At 32.0% G+C, this 14,093-nt stretch overlaps 1 protein-coding gene across 1 annotated transcript in view; it reads left to right on the plus strand.

Annotated features, from left to right (window-relative positions):
• Positions 1–183: 183 nt before the first annotated feature.
• Positions 184–14,093, plus strand: part of LOC134701240 (low-density lipoprotein receptor-related protein 2-like) — a 113,074-nt gene continuing 99,164 nt past the window's right edge. Inside the window, exons 1-8 of the mRNA XM_063562370.1 lie at positions 184–282; positions 2,209–2,366; positions 4,165–4,388; positions 6,143–6,352; positions 9,987–10,192; positions 11,467–11,583; positions 12,063–12,284; positions 13,322–13,517. Coding sequence (XP_063418440.1) covers positions 2,256–2,366; positions 4,165–4,388; positions 6,143–6,352; positions 9,987–10,192; positions 11,467–11,583; positions 12,063–12,284; positions 13,322–13,517 — 1,286 coding nt within the window. The 5' untranslated portion in view covers positions 184–282; positions 2,209–2,255. The remainder of the gene's footprint in view (positions 283–2,208; positions 2,367–4,164; positions 4,389–6,142; positions 6,353–9,986; positions 10,193–11,466; positions 11,584–12,062; positions 12,285–13,321; positions 13,518–14,093) is intronic.

A 14,093-nucleotide genomic window follows, 5' to 3' on the forward strand; every position in this document is an offset into this window, starting at 1 on the left:
GGCCTCTGATTAGGACTTGATTCTCAAAAAGAAAAATCATCATTTAAAAATGAAATTAGATTTGCAAAATAAACCTGCTTAAAGGATGGTTAATGCATACTGATTTATAATTTAGGCAGAATAATTTTCTCTTGTTGTTTTCAGACTTTGATGAATGCGGAGGACATAAACATAAGTATTGTGATCACATTTGTTCCAACTTTAATGGATCTTATAGCTGTTCCTGTTACCCTGGTTACCAGCAGCATGATGGGATACACTGCAGATCTAGAGCAAAGGATGGTATGTTGTTTTTGATTGGCTATCTATTTTTAGAAATTCCCCTTATGTATAGCTATATGGCTGAAATTAAAGAACAACAGTAATATACTTGCAACATTTAGTTGTGGATTTGACTTACAAATATCAGATACATTGTCTATGCAATTTGTTATGTGAAAAATAAATTTGATAACAACAAAAACAACAACAACAGAAAAATGGCTAATTGATGGTGGAACTCTTCAAAGTTTTGTTATTCCTATTTCAATTCAATACTTGTTAGATGTTAAAATCATGGCAAATACTCCATAAATGTAGACTGTTGTTCAAATATTTAATAGTGTCTGGTGAATTGACGTGGGATGTCATTTAATTAAAGTGTGTTGCAAGTCATATTGCATTAGGACTATTCCAGAAAAAAATGTATAGGGGGTTGGAAGGCAGTTATTGTCAGCACCCACCACCCATACAATTGTAATTGAGAATTATAGTGCATTATAGTGTGAAAAGTTGCTCTGATACCCATTACCCATGTATTATTAATACAATGTGCCTTCAATCCCCCCCCCAAGCATCCAAGGATTTTTTTTTATAATCATGATAATGTCTTTGAACCCCTGAATCATATGTTTACACATTTCTGATACATTTTAATAACTTCCTTTGATAATTTTTCTTTATTATGTGGAAATGTGCTTGCAACAAATGAAAGATAGCAGGACAATTTTGGGGGTGTACAAAAATATGTGTCAACCTAATACATAATTGGAGTGTACCCGTACGAAATAAGTAGTAGAATTCCACCCAGACACTAGTAGGAATGAAGTAGGAATCCACCTAGATTCAAAGATTCTATATAGAAAGTAGACGGACATGGAAAATGAACAAAAGTCTGACTGGATTTTTTAATATTCCTACTTCAAAAATCCTACTACCTAGGTGGAATTGTTAAAGTCTGTATAGATTTTTTTCTGTTTTGAAAATCTGTGTTGATTATTTATTTTCCTACTACATGTTTAAAATTCCTACCAGAATTTATTTATATATTCCTACCAGAAAATCTTTCTACCTGGAAAGTTATCTTGAACTGGATTCCTGTTTGCAAATAACACACATTTTGCAATGTTAAATGCAAGCAAGTTCCAGTTCACAAATTCAAAAGTTGGAGGGGAAAGATTGAAAAGTTGTGTTGGAATACAATGATGCAAGCTAGGGTCACACAACATAACAATGTAGAAATGTAAGAAAATATGGATAATCAAGACTAAATTAAGGTAATTCTTATACATTCAAGATGATTTTTTTATCTGCCTGCCAAAAATATTTAGTAATCAATTAATAATTCATTAATAGTGCATAATCTTACTCATTATTTGTTCTTTAAACTAATTTAGATCTACATGTTCTTTATGTATAACACTTTCTATAGCTTGCATATATTGCATGCAGTTTCCTTAAACATTTCAAAAGTCTATTTGTTTAAAAAGGAATTGATTCCATGAATTTCCTTTGTTCTTTGTTGTTGAGATTCAAACTTATCATTGACCCAGTTGTGTATTTTTGAATATACACTTACATTTTGTATATTTTTAGATTCCTACCAGAAAATATTTTTTTCTGGGTGGAATTTTGAAAAATTCCTACCAGGTTTACTAGTAGGAATTTTATTTTCCTACCAAATTATTCCTCCTAATTTGCATATTCCTGATATACAATATTCCTACTAAGAAATTCCGGCTAATTTAAATTTTTCGCCTATTTTCCGTGTGGATTCCTACTACTGTCTGACTGGAAAATTACTCTTTTCTGGTAGGAATTCAAAGCAATTTTCCTACTATATTCCGTGTACATTCCATACAGATTGTTTCATACAGGTAATATATTGTATTGTAGAAATCATGAATACAAATATACTAACCAGTTCGTTTTTTCCCCCTGTTAATTCAGGAGCACCAAGGAAATTATATGTAGCTATTGGTAACAAGGTCATTAAAATGGACCCAACAGGAAGTGACCAGGAGGATGTCTTAAAAGTAGAAGTTGATGACCTAGATTTTGACATCAAACGAAACCTCATGTTCTGGATTGACGGGGAAGAGAAAAAGGTAAAGTAATTCAAAAGCTTTTCTTCACTTTGTTATGGTTTAAGCAATAGACCACTTTTGAGTTCATCCGTCACCAGAAAAAACTTGTCAATTATACGCGCCTTTATGACGTCATTTACCAGATAGAGGAGGTCGTCTGTATCCCTGCACTATTTATATTCATCAAGTGTCTTAGTGACTGTCATTGTGCAGGATAAACTAGAAATATTGGTTGTTCTGTAGGTACTTAATGACAATTCCCTAATGACAGCAATGCTGATTGTCAATTTTGAGAATTCAATTTGCCGAATAATTTGTACAATATAGAATTATAGTTTTCCAACCACTCACTCCACATTGGAATGGAAGTGACGCCTCCCCTTAACGCACAAATGACGTTCACTACCAGAGTTTTTGACGGAAATGCATCGAACTTGAAAGTTGTCTATTGCATTGTAATTTTTTACTAACTATTTAAATAATGTTTTAAAATACCATAAGAAGTTGTTAATTTAGTCTGACGTGTGGGCTGAGTGAGTACTCATGGGAGTGTGTTCTTCTCATGAGCATGAGATCACTATTTGTAAAGACTTTAAAATTTTTATTTAGTGCTGCATTTTGAACAAAGGGCTTATTGGTCAACTCGTGAGTCAGAATATCAAAAGTCAAGGTTGGGTGACATGTCTTTCTGGGCACTGTTACCTTGCTAGCAAGCAATCTGACTTATAAACTTGTCTGAACTGGGAACAGTTAAACCATTAATCAGCATTTTTAGCTATAGTAAACTGTTCATTTAATAAAAAACATGATTTCTTATACGTATTGTCATTTTGGTGTCTTGTGGAGAGTTGTGTCTCATTGGCAATCATACCACATTTTCTTTTTTATATGATATTAACTTTCAAGTTTATTACCAAAAGCTACTTTCAATCAAAATTTCAAATACCTTTAACTAAAGATTAAACCTATTCAAGCTTGACAGAAAGATGGACATAACCAAAACATATCATGCCTCTCTCTCATTGGAGGGGGCATTGCCAAATCTAAAACTTAGGTTATCAGTTTATTAAATATGCCAAATTAGAGGTTAAACTCAGATTTCACAGTTCAGTGAACATGATAATGTGAAAGAAAAATACACATTCATTATTTACTGAACCTTTAAATATATTTGCAAAATTAGGGTTTCATTAAAAATTTAAAGTTTCCAAGCAAGGAAATGTGTTCATGTAATTGTGCATAGTGTCTCTATAGATATCCACTTATGTTCTAATTCGTAACCTCAACCGAACATTAAACATTTATCAATATAATACAAAACTCTCACATGGCAGTAGCCACTTGCAAAAGTCAAGTGCATTTTTATTCAGGTAATAAGTACATGTAATTCATTTTATATGAATGAAAATTATGAAAATTGTCTATCTCTAACTAGCACTGCAACATCAATATTTGCGACTCCACTTAGACTATCAACCTGTAAATAAAGAACTTTTATAATTATTTATTTTGAAAAAAGCATCTAGAGCACTTGAATGCAATGACTCAAATGACTTTAAGTACTATCGAACCACCCATGCATGAAATTCTTCCTGTATACTTTATATATCCAATCAAACAGACCTTTCTATTAATAGCATAAACACATGTTCTGTACCAAACATAACAAACTAGCATTGCTATATGTACAACTTTGATAAATATAAATATATCCTTGTTTCAGATGTTGTATTATTTTTGTGACCTTTATTATATAATAAATTAAGAGCAGTTATTCATTCAATATAATCTTGATAGTTGTTACTGAATTTCTTTACAGATATATGAAAAAAATATTCGAACGTTAGTTAAAAGTGTTCTACCTATCAAAAGTTTATATAGACCCACATCATTTGCATATGACTGGATTGCTCAGAATATTTATTATGTGGATGAAAGGGCAAAGATCATTGGTGTATATTCCTACAAAACAAAGAAACAGAGAGATGTTATCAGCGATAATCTCCAGATTCCACGAGGATTAGCTGTAGATCCAAATGCTGGGTTAGTAGACTACTGTGGATTCATTAATATTCGTTGATTACCAATTTTTGTGGATTTTGTGGTTTTAGGTTAACCACAAATTTAAATGTTTAACAAATTTCAAATATACTATATGCCTTTGTATGCAGAGATTGACATTACCACAAAATCAAATATCCATGAAAATGCAATTTTTCATTAATCCTTGAAAAATTAATACCCACGAAAAATAAATGAATCCTCAGTATTGTTTCTGTTTAAATTATTTACGCTATTTTAGACTTTTTTACATGAAATTATTTGGTGCTTGACTGAAATGAATGAAAAATCTAGAGAGAATCATTTACAACCGAATTATCTCAAAAACAAGTTCTATTATATATGTTGTGTACAAGTTATCATTTTGTACTACAAATGTGTAATAGTCATTATAACAAGGTTGTTATTTGAAACAGGACAGCAATATTCTTCCAAAAAATATTGGGTAAATAAAAGCAACACTAGTATACTGCTGTTTGAAAGTCATAAATAGATTTAGAAAAAACAAATTCAGGTTAAAAACTAAACCTGAGGTAAACACCTCAACTATAAGAGGAAAACAATGAAACAACAAAAACATTTAAGTGCAACAAAAAACCAAAAAGACAATGCAACACACATCTATGTACAGCTCTGTAATGAGCCTGACACTTGAGAACTGTCAATTGTACAGTAGTACTAAGTGAAATTGTGCGTCTATGATCTTTCTAAAATGTTAAATGTTTCAGATAATTATAAGCTTGAATGTTAAAGAAGGCAGGCCTGTTTTAAGGGAGCTAAATCTGTGAATGAGTAGTTGTGTAAAACAGAAATGAAAAAATCTGTTTTACTCTTTCTTTCAAGAGTTGTTTCCCTTACCAAGGTCTCCTCCCTAAATTATTGTGGATTCATTATTTATTTGTTGGATACCCATTTTGTGGGTTTCATGGATACAGGTGAACTACGAATTTAAATATTCAACAAAATACAAATTTCTATTTGGTTTTATGCAGACTTTGGCAGAACCACAAAATCACTTATCCACTAAAAAGGCAATTTTCCACAGAACACATAAATTGGTACCCACAAAAATAAGTGAATCCACAGTAAAGTTATATATTAATGATTATGATAATTTCTGTCAGTCATCTTATTGAAACAAAGGAGTAGGGGCATTAAGGCCTTATTTGGCCCAAAAATTACTGCAAATTTTAAGGTTATCGTGCATATTCTTAAATTACTGAAAACTTGTCTAAGGTATGAGGTACGAAGAAAATCAAAACAAATAACAAGTTACCATGGCAACAAATCATAACCTAATTTGCATATTTTGTTAAATTTCGTGATTTTCCTTGTTTTTGTCATCAAATTTTAAGTATATTTTAGACTGAAAAAGTATGTGCGCACTCAAGAAACAACTTTATATTTGGTGAAATAATGCTTATAGTTATAATAAAGCTTTTGTAAAATTATTTTGTTGTTTCTCAGCTGTGCAGGATGTTTCCACAACGGAAATAAAGTCAGAAAACTGCATAAATTCTGTATTTTTCATCGTTTTTGTGAAAACAGTACATATTATGATGTAATTGTGACGTCATCAGTTAAAAATCTTAATGTTTTTCATTTATATTTCTTGACTCTGTGCATTTCTAAACATTATGTGCCAATTTGAAATGGTTATCAAACATTTCATTTTCTTGGGCCAAAACTAGGCCTTAATGCCCCTACTCCTTTATAGTTTCTTCTTATTTTTCCAGATACATGTTCTTTTCTGACTATGGGAGTAAACCTCATCATGATGCCAGAATTGAGAGAGCTTTTATGAATGGTAGTCATAGATACACATTCCCAATAAAGAAGGTGGTGGCTCCATCTAGTATTACATTAGATTTAGTTACGAAACGGCTGTATTGGACAGATTACCGATTGGACCATATCGGTTGTGTGGATTATGATGGAAAGTTTAGGTAAAATATGATGTGTTTTCAAGAACAGTATTAACTTTTGTGCTGTGGTATATCTCCTTTATTATGTACACGGTTTAAAAAATCTGAGAATATTAAAGCTAAAGATTTAAAAATACAATTGTGTTGAAAGTGGCTTTAAATACCAATCAATTAATCAATCAATCAATCAATCAATGTAATGATATATATAAACTTTAAACAATGTTAAAATTGGCGCTGTCAGAAACTTCAGATCCTAGAAATGTAAAAATGTCTTTTTACCAAAAATAGCATATATTTTTTGGTCAAATACCTACAACTAGAGGCTCCAAAGAGCCTGTGTCGCTCACCTTGGTCTATGTGAATATTAAACAAAGGATGCATTTGAATTCATGACAAAATTGTGTTTTGGTGATGGTGATGTGTTTGTACATCTTACTTTACTGAACATTCTTGCTGCTTACAATTATTTCTATCTATATTGAACTAAATGGCCTAAAAGTTTTAGTCGAAAATGTTAGTTAAAATTTACAAATTTTATGAAAATTGTTAAAAATGCACTATAAAGGACAATAACTCCTTAAGGGGTCAATTGACCATTTTGGTCATTTTAACTTATTTTTGGGTCTTACTTTGCTGTACATTGTTGCTGTTAAAAGTTTATCTCTATCTATAATAATATTCAAGATAATAACAAAAAACGGCAAAATTTCCTTAAAATGACTAATTCAGGGGCAGCAAACTAACAGCAGGTTGTCCGATCCATCTGCAAATTTCATGGCAGATTGATCTTGACCTGATAAACAATTTTACTCCCTGTCAGATTTGCTCTAAATGCTTTGGTTTTTGAGTTTTAGCCAAAAACTGCATTTTACCCCTATGTTCTATTTTTAGCCATGGCGGCCATGTTGGTTGGTTGGCCAGGTCATGCCACACATTTTTAGCTCACCTGGCCCAAAGGGCCAAGTGAGCTTTTCTCATCACTTGGCGTCCGGCGTCCGGCGTCGTCCGTCCGTTGTCGTTAACTTTTACAAAAATCTTCTCCTCTGAAACGGCTGGGCCAAATTAATCCAAACTTGGCCATAATCATCATTGGGGTATCTAGTTTAAAAATTGTGTCCGGTGACCCCGCCAACTAACCAAGATGGCCGCCATGTCTAAAAATAGAACATAGGGGTAAAATGCAGTTTTTGGCTTATAACTCAAAAACCAAAGCATTTAGAGCAAATCTGACATTGGGTAAAAATGGTCATCAGGTCAAGATCTAACTTTCCTGAAATTTTCAGATGAATCGGACAACCTGTTGTTGGGTTGCTGCCCCTGAATTGGTAATTTTAGGGAAATTTTGCTGTTTTTTGTTATTATCTTGAATATTATTATAGATAGAGATTGTTATTATCTTGAATATTATTATAGATAGAGATAAACTGTAAACAGCAATAATGTTCAGCAAAGTAAAATCTACAAATAAGTCAACATAACCAAAATGGTCAGTTGACCACTTTAGGAGTTATTGTCCTTTATAGTCAATTTTTAACCATTTTTCATAAATCCTGGTAATCTTTTACAAAAATCTTCTCCTCTGAAACTACCAGGCCAAATTTAAACAAACTTGGCCGCAATCATCATTGGGGTATCTAGTTTAAAAATTGTGTGGCGTGACCCGGCCAACCAACAAAGATGGCCGCCATGGCTAAAAATAGAACATAGGGGTAAAATGCAGTTTTTTGCTTACAACTCAAAAACCAAAGCATTTAGAGCAAATCTAACAGGGAGTAAAATTGTTAATCAGGTCAAGATCTATTTGCCATGAAATTTTCAGATGGATTGGACAAACTGCTGTTAGGTTGCTGCCCCTGAATTAGTCATTTTAAGGAAATTTTGCCGTTTTTTGTTATTATCTTGAATATTATTATAGATAGAGATAAACTGTAAAGGGAAACAATGTACAGCAAAGTAACACCTAAAAATAAGTCAACATGACCTAAATGGTCAATTGACCCCATAAGGAGTTATTGCCCTTTATAGTCAATTTTTAACAATTTTAATAAAATTTGTAAATTTTAACTAACATTTTCCACTGAAGCTCTTAGGCCAAGTTCAATATAGATAGAAGGATTGTAAGCAGCAATAATGTTCAGTAAAGTAAGATATACAAACACATCACCATCACCAAAACACAATTTTGTCATGAATTCAAATGCGTCCTTTGTTTAATATTCACATAGACCAAGGTGAGCGACACAGGCTCTTTGGAGCCTCTAGTTTAAACTAGGTACCCCAATAATGATTGCGGCAAAGTTTGTTTTAATTTATCCTGGTAGTTTTAGAGGAGAAGATTTTTGTAAAAGATTACTAAGATTTACGTAAAATGGTTAAAAATTGACTGTAAAGAGCAATAACTCATAAAGGGGTCAACTGACCATTTTGATCATGTTGACTTATTTGTAGATCTTACTTTGATGAACATTATTTCTGTTTACAGTTTATCTCTATCTATAATAATATTCAAGATAATAACGAAAAACAGTAAAATTTCCCTAAAATTACCAATTCAGGGGCAGCAACCCAACAACGTGTTGTCCAATTCATCTGAAAATTTCAGGGCAGATAGATCTTGAACTGATAAACAATTTTACTGCCTGTCAGATTTGCTCTAAATGCTTTGGTTTTTGAGTTATAAGCCAAAAACTGCATTGTACCCCTATGTTCTATTTTTAGCCATGGCGGCCATTTTGGTTCATTGGCTGGGTCACGCCACACATTTTTTAAACAAGATACCCCAATGATGATTGTGGCCAAGTTTGTTTTAATTTGGCTTGGTAGTTTCAGAGGAGAAGATTTTTGTAAAAGATTACTAAGATTTACAAAAAATGGTTAAAAATTGACTATAAAGGGCAATAACTCCTAAAGGGGTCAATTGACCATTTTGGTCATGTTGACTTATTTGTAGATCTTACTTTGCTGAACATTATTGCTGTTTACAGTTTATCTCTTATCGATAATAATATTCAAGAAAATAACCAAAAACAGCAAAATTTCCCTAAAATTACCAATTCAGGGGCAGCAACCCAACAACGGGTTGTCCGATTCATCTGAAAATTTCAGGGCAGATAGATCTTGACCTGATAAATAATTTTACCCCATGTCAGATATGCTCTAAATGCTTTGGTTTTTGAGTTATAAGCCAAAAACTGCATTTTACCCCTATGTTCTATTTTTAGCCATGGCGGCCATCTTGGTTGGTTTGGCGGGTCATGCCACACATTTTTTAAACTAGATACCCCAATGATGATTGTGGCCAAGTTTGGTTTAATTTGGCCCAGTAGTTTCAGAGGAGAAGATTTTTGTAAAAGTTAACGACGACGGACGACGACGACGACGGACGACGACGGACGCCAAGTGATGAGAAAAGCTCACTTGGCCCTTCGGGCCAGGTGAGCTAACAAAAAGGGTGAATGACTTATCAATATGCATAAATATCCCATCAAATAGAGAAATATGAAGATTATTTATATTATCAGAGCGAATTCATGAAAAATACACTGAAAGATAAAAGAAATTACGTGATAAACACATTATCTATCAACCAATCAAAATCCTGGATACTCATATAAGGTGTAATAATGGATAAAGAATACATTTTATACTTCAGTTTCATGGTTCTATCTGGTGGTTCCAATATTCCAGCAGCTGTCAGTCTGACCCTCCTAGATGACAAATTATACTGGGCAGACAGGACTCAGATAGGGATCTCTAGAATTGACAAGCTCGGCAAAAATAAAGTGGCACCCATATTCAGAGACAAAAAAGCACAACCTAATGCAGTTGTAGCTTATCATACCTCATTACAACCCATAGGTATGTTTTATTTATTAACATGGCTGGATTATTGATGAAGAGTTTTATGGTTATGTCACATGGTGGCATACTGTTTAATTCAATTTTATAAAAAATACGGAGATGTGGTCTGAAACAACTATCTATACAGTCATGGGACAAAAGTGAGTTCCCACTCAAAAAATGTCCTATCATTTCAACCAAAATCGATATTTTTCAAAAAAATATTACCAACTAACTGTATGAGCGATTTTTATAAAATAGATACCAAAAGATGTAAAAATGTCTGAAATTTTATTGTTTATTCAGTCATAATTTTCTTTAGTTTTGTTTTCATCATCTGATAAGTTTAACTCAAATGCAAATTTTTACGAATTTAATTTGGTTAGAATGATAGCAAACTTTTCAAGTTTGTTTTTTTCATTGTGATTATCTCGTCAGAAAATTAAAATGAGCATGAATAATGTTATAACCAAATAAACAATAAAACTTCAGATATTTCTACATCTTTTGGTATCTATATTTAGAAAATCGCTCATACAGTTACTTCGTAATAATTTTTTGAAAATTATCGATTTTAGTTGAAATGATAGGACTTTTTTTGACTGGGAACTCACTTTTGTCCAATGACTGTACATAAAGCTGACTTAAAAAGGCCCCAACATGAAAAATATGAAAAAATTCAATTTAGACAACTGATGACCTATTTTACAACAAAACATTTATACGAAAAACAATATGACAGATGTCAAACAATGATAACCACTGAGCTACAGGCTCCGGACTTGGGGACAGGCACATAAAAAATGAGGTGGGGTTAGACATATTTGTGATTGCTACACCCTCCCTGTATTAAAATATATCTGGAACAGTGATTTAACAGCACAACAGAAGAACAAACTTTAAAAATCAGCTAAAAAGGACTAACTTATCAGATCGATATCAAGAAAAACATTTTGTATGCCAATAAAATTTATATTTTTAAATGTTATTGACAAATTTTTTTCCCCCTATTTACTGAAAAATTGTTTCAACAATATTGTTTGAGAGTACTTTGAGCAATAACACAGTTATTTCCATTAAAAAAAATCATATACCGGGTATATATAGGCATGAGTTTTGAATGGAGACATGTAATTAGACCAGTCAAAGTCACAAAATAAATAACCAGAAAACTTAGTATAACTTACTACCTAGGAAGATTAACTAGGATCTCAAAATAGTTAAATAGTTTAGTTGTATCCCTTTGACTGCCCTTATATGGAGGTTTGACTGAATATTTATTTTCTATCTAGGACTTAATGCCTGTGACGGTGCTACTTGTGAACATTTTTGCTTACTGACTCATTTGGGACATTCATGTGCTTGTAATACAGGATACAGACTACAGGATAATGGCATTAATTGTACTAGTAAGTATTGAATAAGATGATGTGGTATTATTGGCTATGAGATAACTCTCCACAAGAGACCAAATGACACAGAACGATCAAAGGCACTCAAATTAATTAGAAATGGGTGGTTGCATTTTTCGTAGAACTTTGTTCGAATTATATGTAAAACCAAAAAGTTTATTTTATGGGTAGCCACTGGCCAGGGTGTTAAAAAAGTGCCTCTTATCCCTTATGCGTTTAATTTTGGAACAGCCCCAAGATTCAAGATTCACTGAGTATATATATTATAAAAGGTGTTTTCAAGAATTGATTATACTGGAGGTTTTCAAGGTACCTCATATTGATAAAATAGGATCAGTTATATAATAATGCAATATATTTCCAATTAAAATTGAATTGATGAGAGTGTAGGGGAAAAGTGTTTTCTAATTCCCTGTGCTTTTAACTTTGGTATGGTTCTAAGTAAAACATTATAAAATGGGTATTTATATTTTCAGAGATAGATAAATTTCTACTATATGCTGCCAAGTATTCTGTACGTGCTGTTCCTATCAATGAGTCTGAGGCTAGTGATGCCATGTATCAAATGTTTGCTAAGAACAGCGGGAGAAGGGGAGTTAACTATGTTGCCCTAGATTATTTGGCCGAAGACCAGACTGTGTACTTCTCTGATATCAGAAATTATGCTATCATGAAAGCAAAGGTTGATGGGTCTGAAGGTAATCATAATTTTTCTTTAGATACAATCTTTCGTGTATTTCATAGGAAAAAGGTAAACCATGAAATAAAATGATATTATAAGCTATTTAGACATTTTCTATTTGCTTGTGTGCCGAATTTGGCAAATAAATTCACACTTACAATAGGTATTCACAGTATGTCTTTGTACTGTTATAGATTCATAGCATGGAATCTTTGAATGAAAATAGATTAAAATCATCCATGCATTACTGGTACATATATCTTTTATAGTATTAAGGGAACCAATACTTTTGACTTTTCTCTTTATATTTCAAACTTTTCCTTTTAACAGTGAAATACACTTAAACTTCTGAAAGGAATATATTCATCATTTTGAATTTCAGGCAACCCTCTCAATAATATTTTTCTGTTTACCTAAAATTTACTTGTACTCACTACTGTGAACAACAAAATTTCAGGATCATTTTTTTTAGCAACCTTCACGGCAAAAAAGTATTACAAAAATGAATTGTTTTGTAATACTGCAGATTCATTTTTATTAGTTGGGTACTAATTTTCATGCATTTCGTGGATACAGATGAACCACGCAATTAAGTATTCAATGAAATACAATTTTTCTACAAGGTAATATGCAGATTTTTGCAAAACCATGAAATCAAATATCCACCACATGCAAAATTTCCTCAATCCACGAAAATTGGTACCCACAAAAATAAATTAATTCACAGTAAATGATACTTGGATTTTCTCATATATGAATATATATCAATAAAGTCCACTAGAAATGGTCAAACTATGAAAGAGAATCGGTTAAAATAAATAAGTTTATAGTACTATTAATTCAGAAATTATTGATCTAAGCATATTAATTATGAGTTTGACAAACCAATTTTGAAGTTCATTATTGTACAGTATCAATAAGCTCCATAAAGAATATATGTATCATATAAAGAAAGCGAGTTTTAATTTTTGGGATTCAAATAGCTGCATTATTCACATTATCAAAAACCTCACAATAATTTCTGAATTTACAATATTTATTTCTCTGTTTCAGATCCCACCCCATTAACGGTAAAAGAAGTTAGATCAGTGGAAGGATTGTGCGTGGACTGGATCTCTAGGAACCTGTACTATACTGATTTCTTTCTTGGACTGGTTTCCGTTCTGAATCTGGACCAACCAAAAGATAGAAGGATTCTAATATCAGGTGTTGGTAAACCTAGATCTGTTGTTGTTCATCCCCTAAAAGGGTAAGTTCATCTATTAAGTTTGGATGTTTAAATTTACGCAGGTACCAATTTTTGAAAAAAAAAAAAAAAAATCAGCTTTTTCTATGATATAAAATTTCAAAATTTCAATTGATTTTTCATAGATCCTAGATAATATCGCATTTTGTTTAACACATTTATTTGTGCTTTAATTTTATATTTTAAAGGAGTAGGTTTTGAAAACAGCCTTGCTTATCCCTAATGATTAGTCCTTTGTTTCACGATAAAAAGGGTTTCAAGATATGAAAGATAGTTAGGTATGACTATTTTTGTCAGGCTTTATGATCCTTTATTGTAAAGCATTGGACATCTTTTCTGTTGATGTGTTCACTATTTGTTTCCAGTCCAAAAAAACCAATGGAAATTGACTGTTTTTGTTGAGATATATTTCCTATCTAGTCTGACATTGATTTAGTTATGATTCATTATGATAATGGATCCTTATTTTATTTTTTTTTATTTTTAGCTAAATAAAGGGTTGATAATAGACCCCAACCAAACCTTATGTCCTAAATTCTCAAGAATATTTATAAGAACTTGAAATTTTATTGAAGTATG

This window comes from Mytilus trossulus, unplaced genomic scaffold (genome assembly GCF_036588685.1).
Source record: "Mytilus trossulus isolate FHL-02 unplaced genomic scaffold, PNRI_Mtr1.1.1.hap1 h1tg000234l__unscaffolded, whole genome shotgun sequence".
Taxonomy (NCBI): Eukaryota; Metazoa; Mollusca; class Bivalvia; order Mytilida; family Mytilidae; genus Mytilus; species Mytilus trossulus.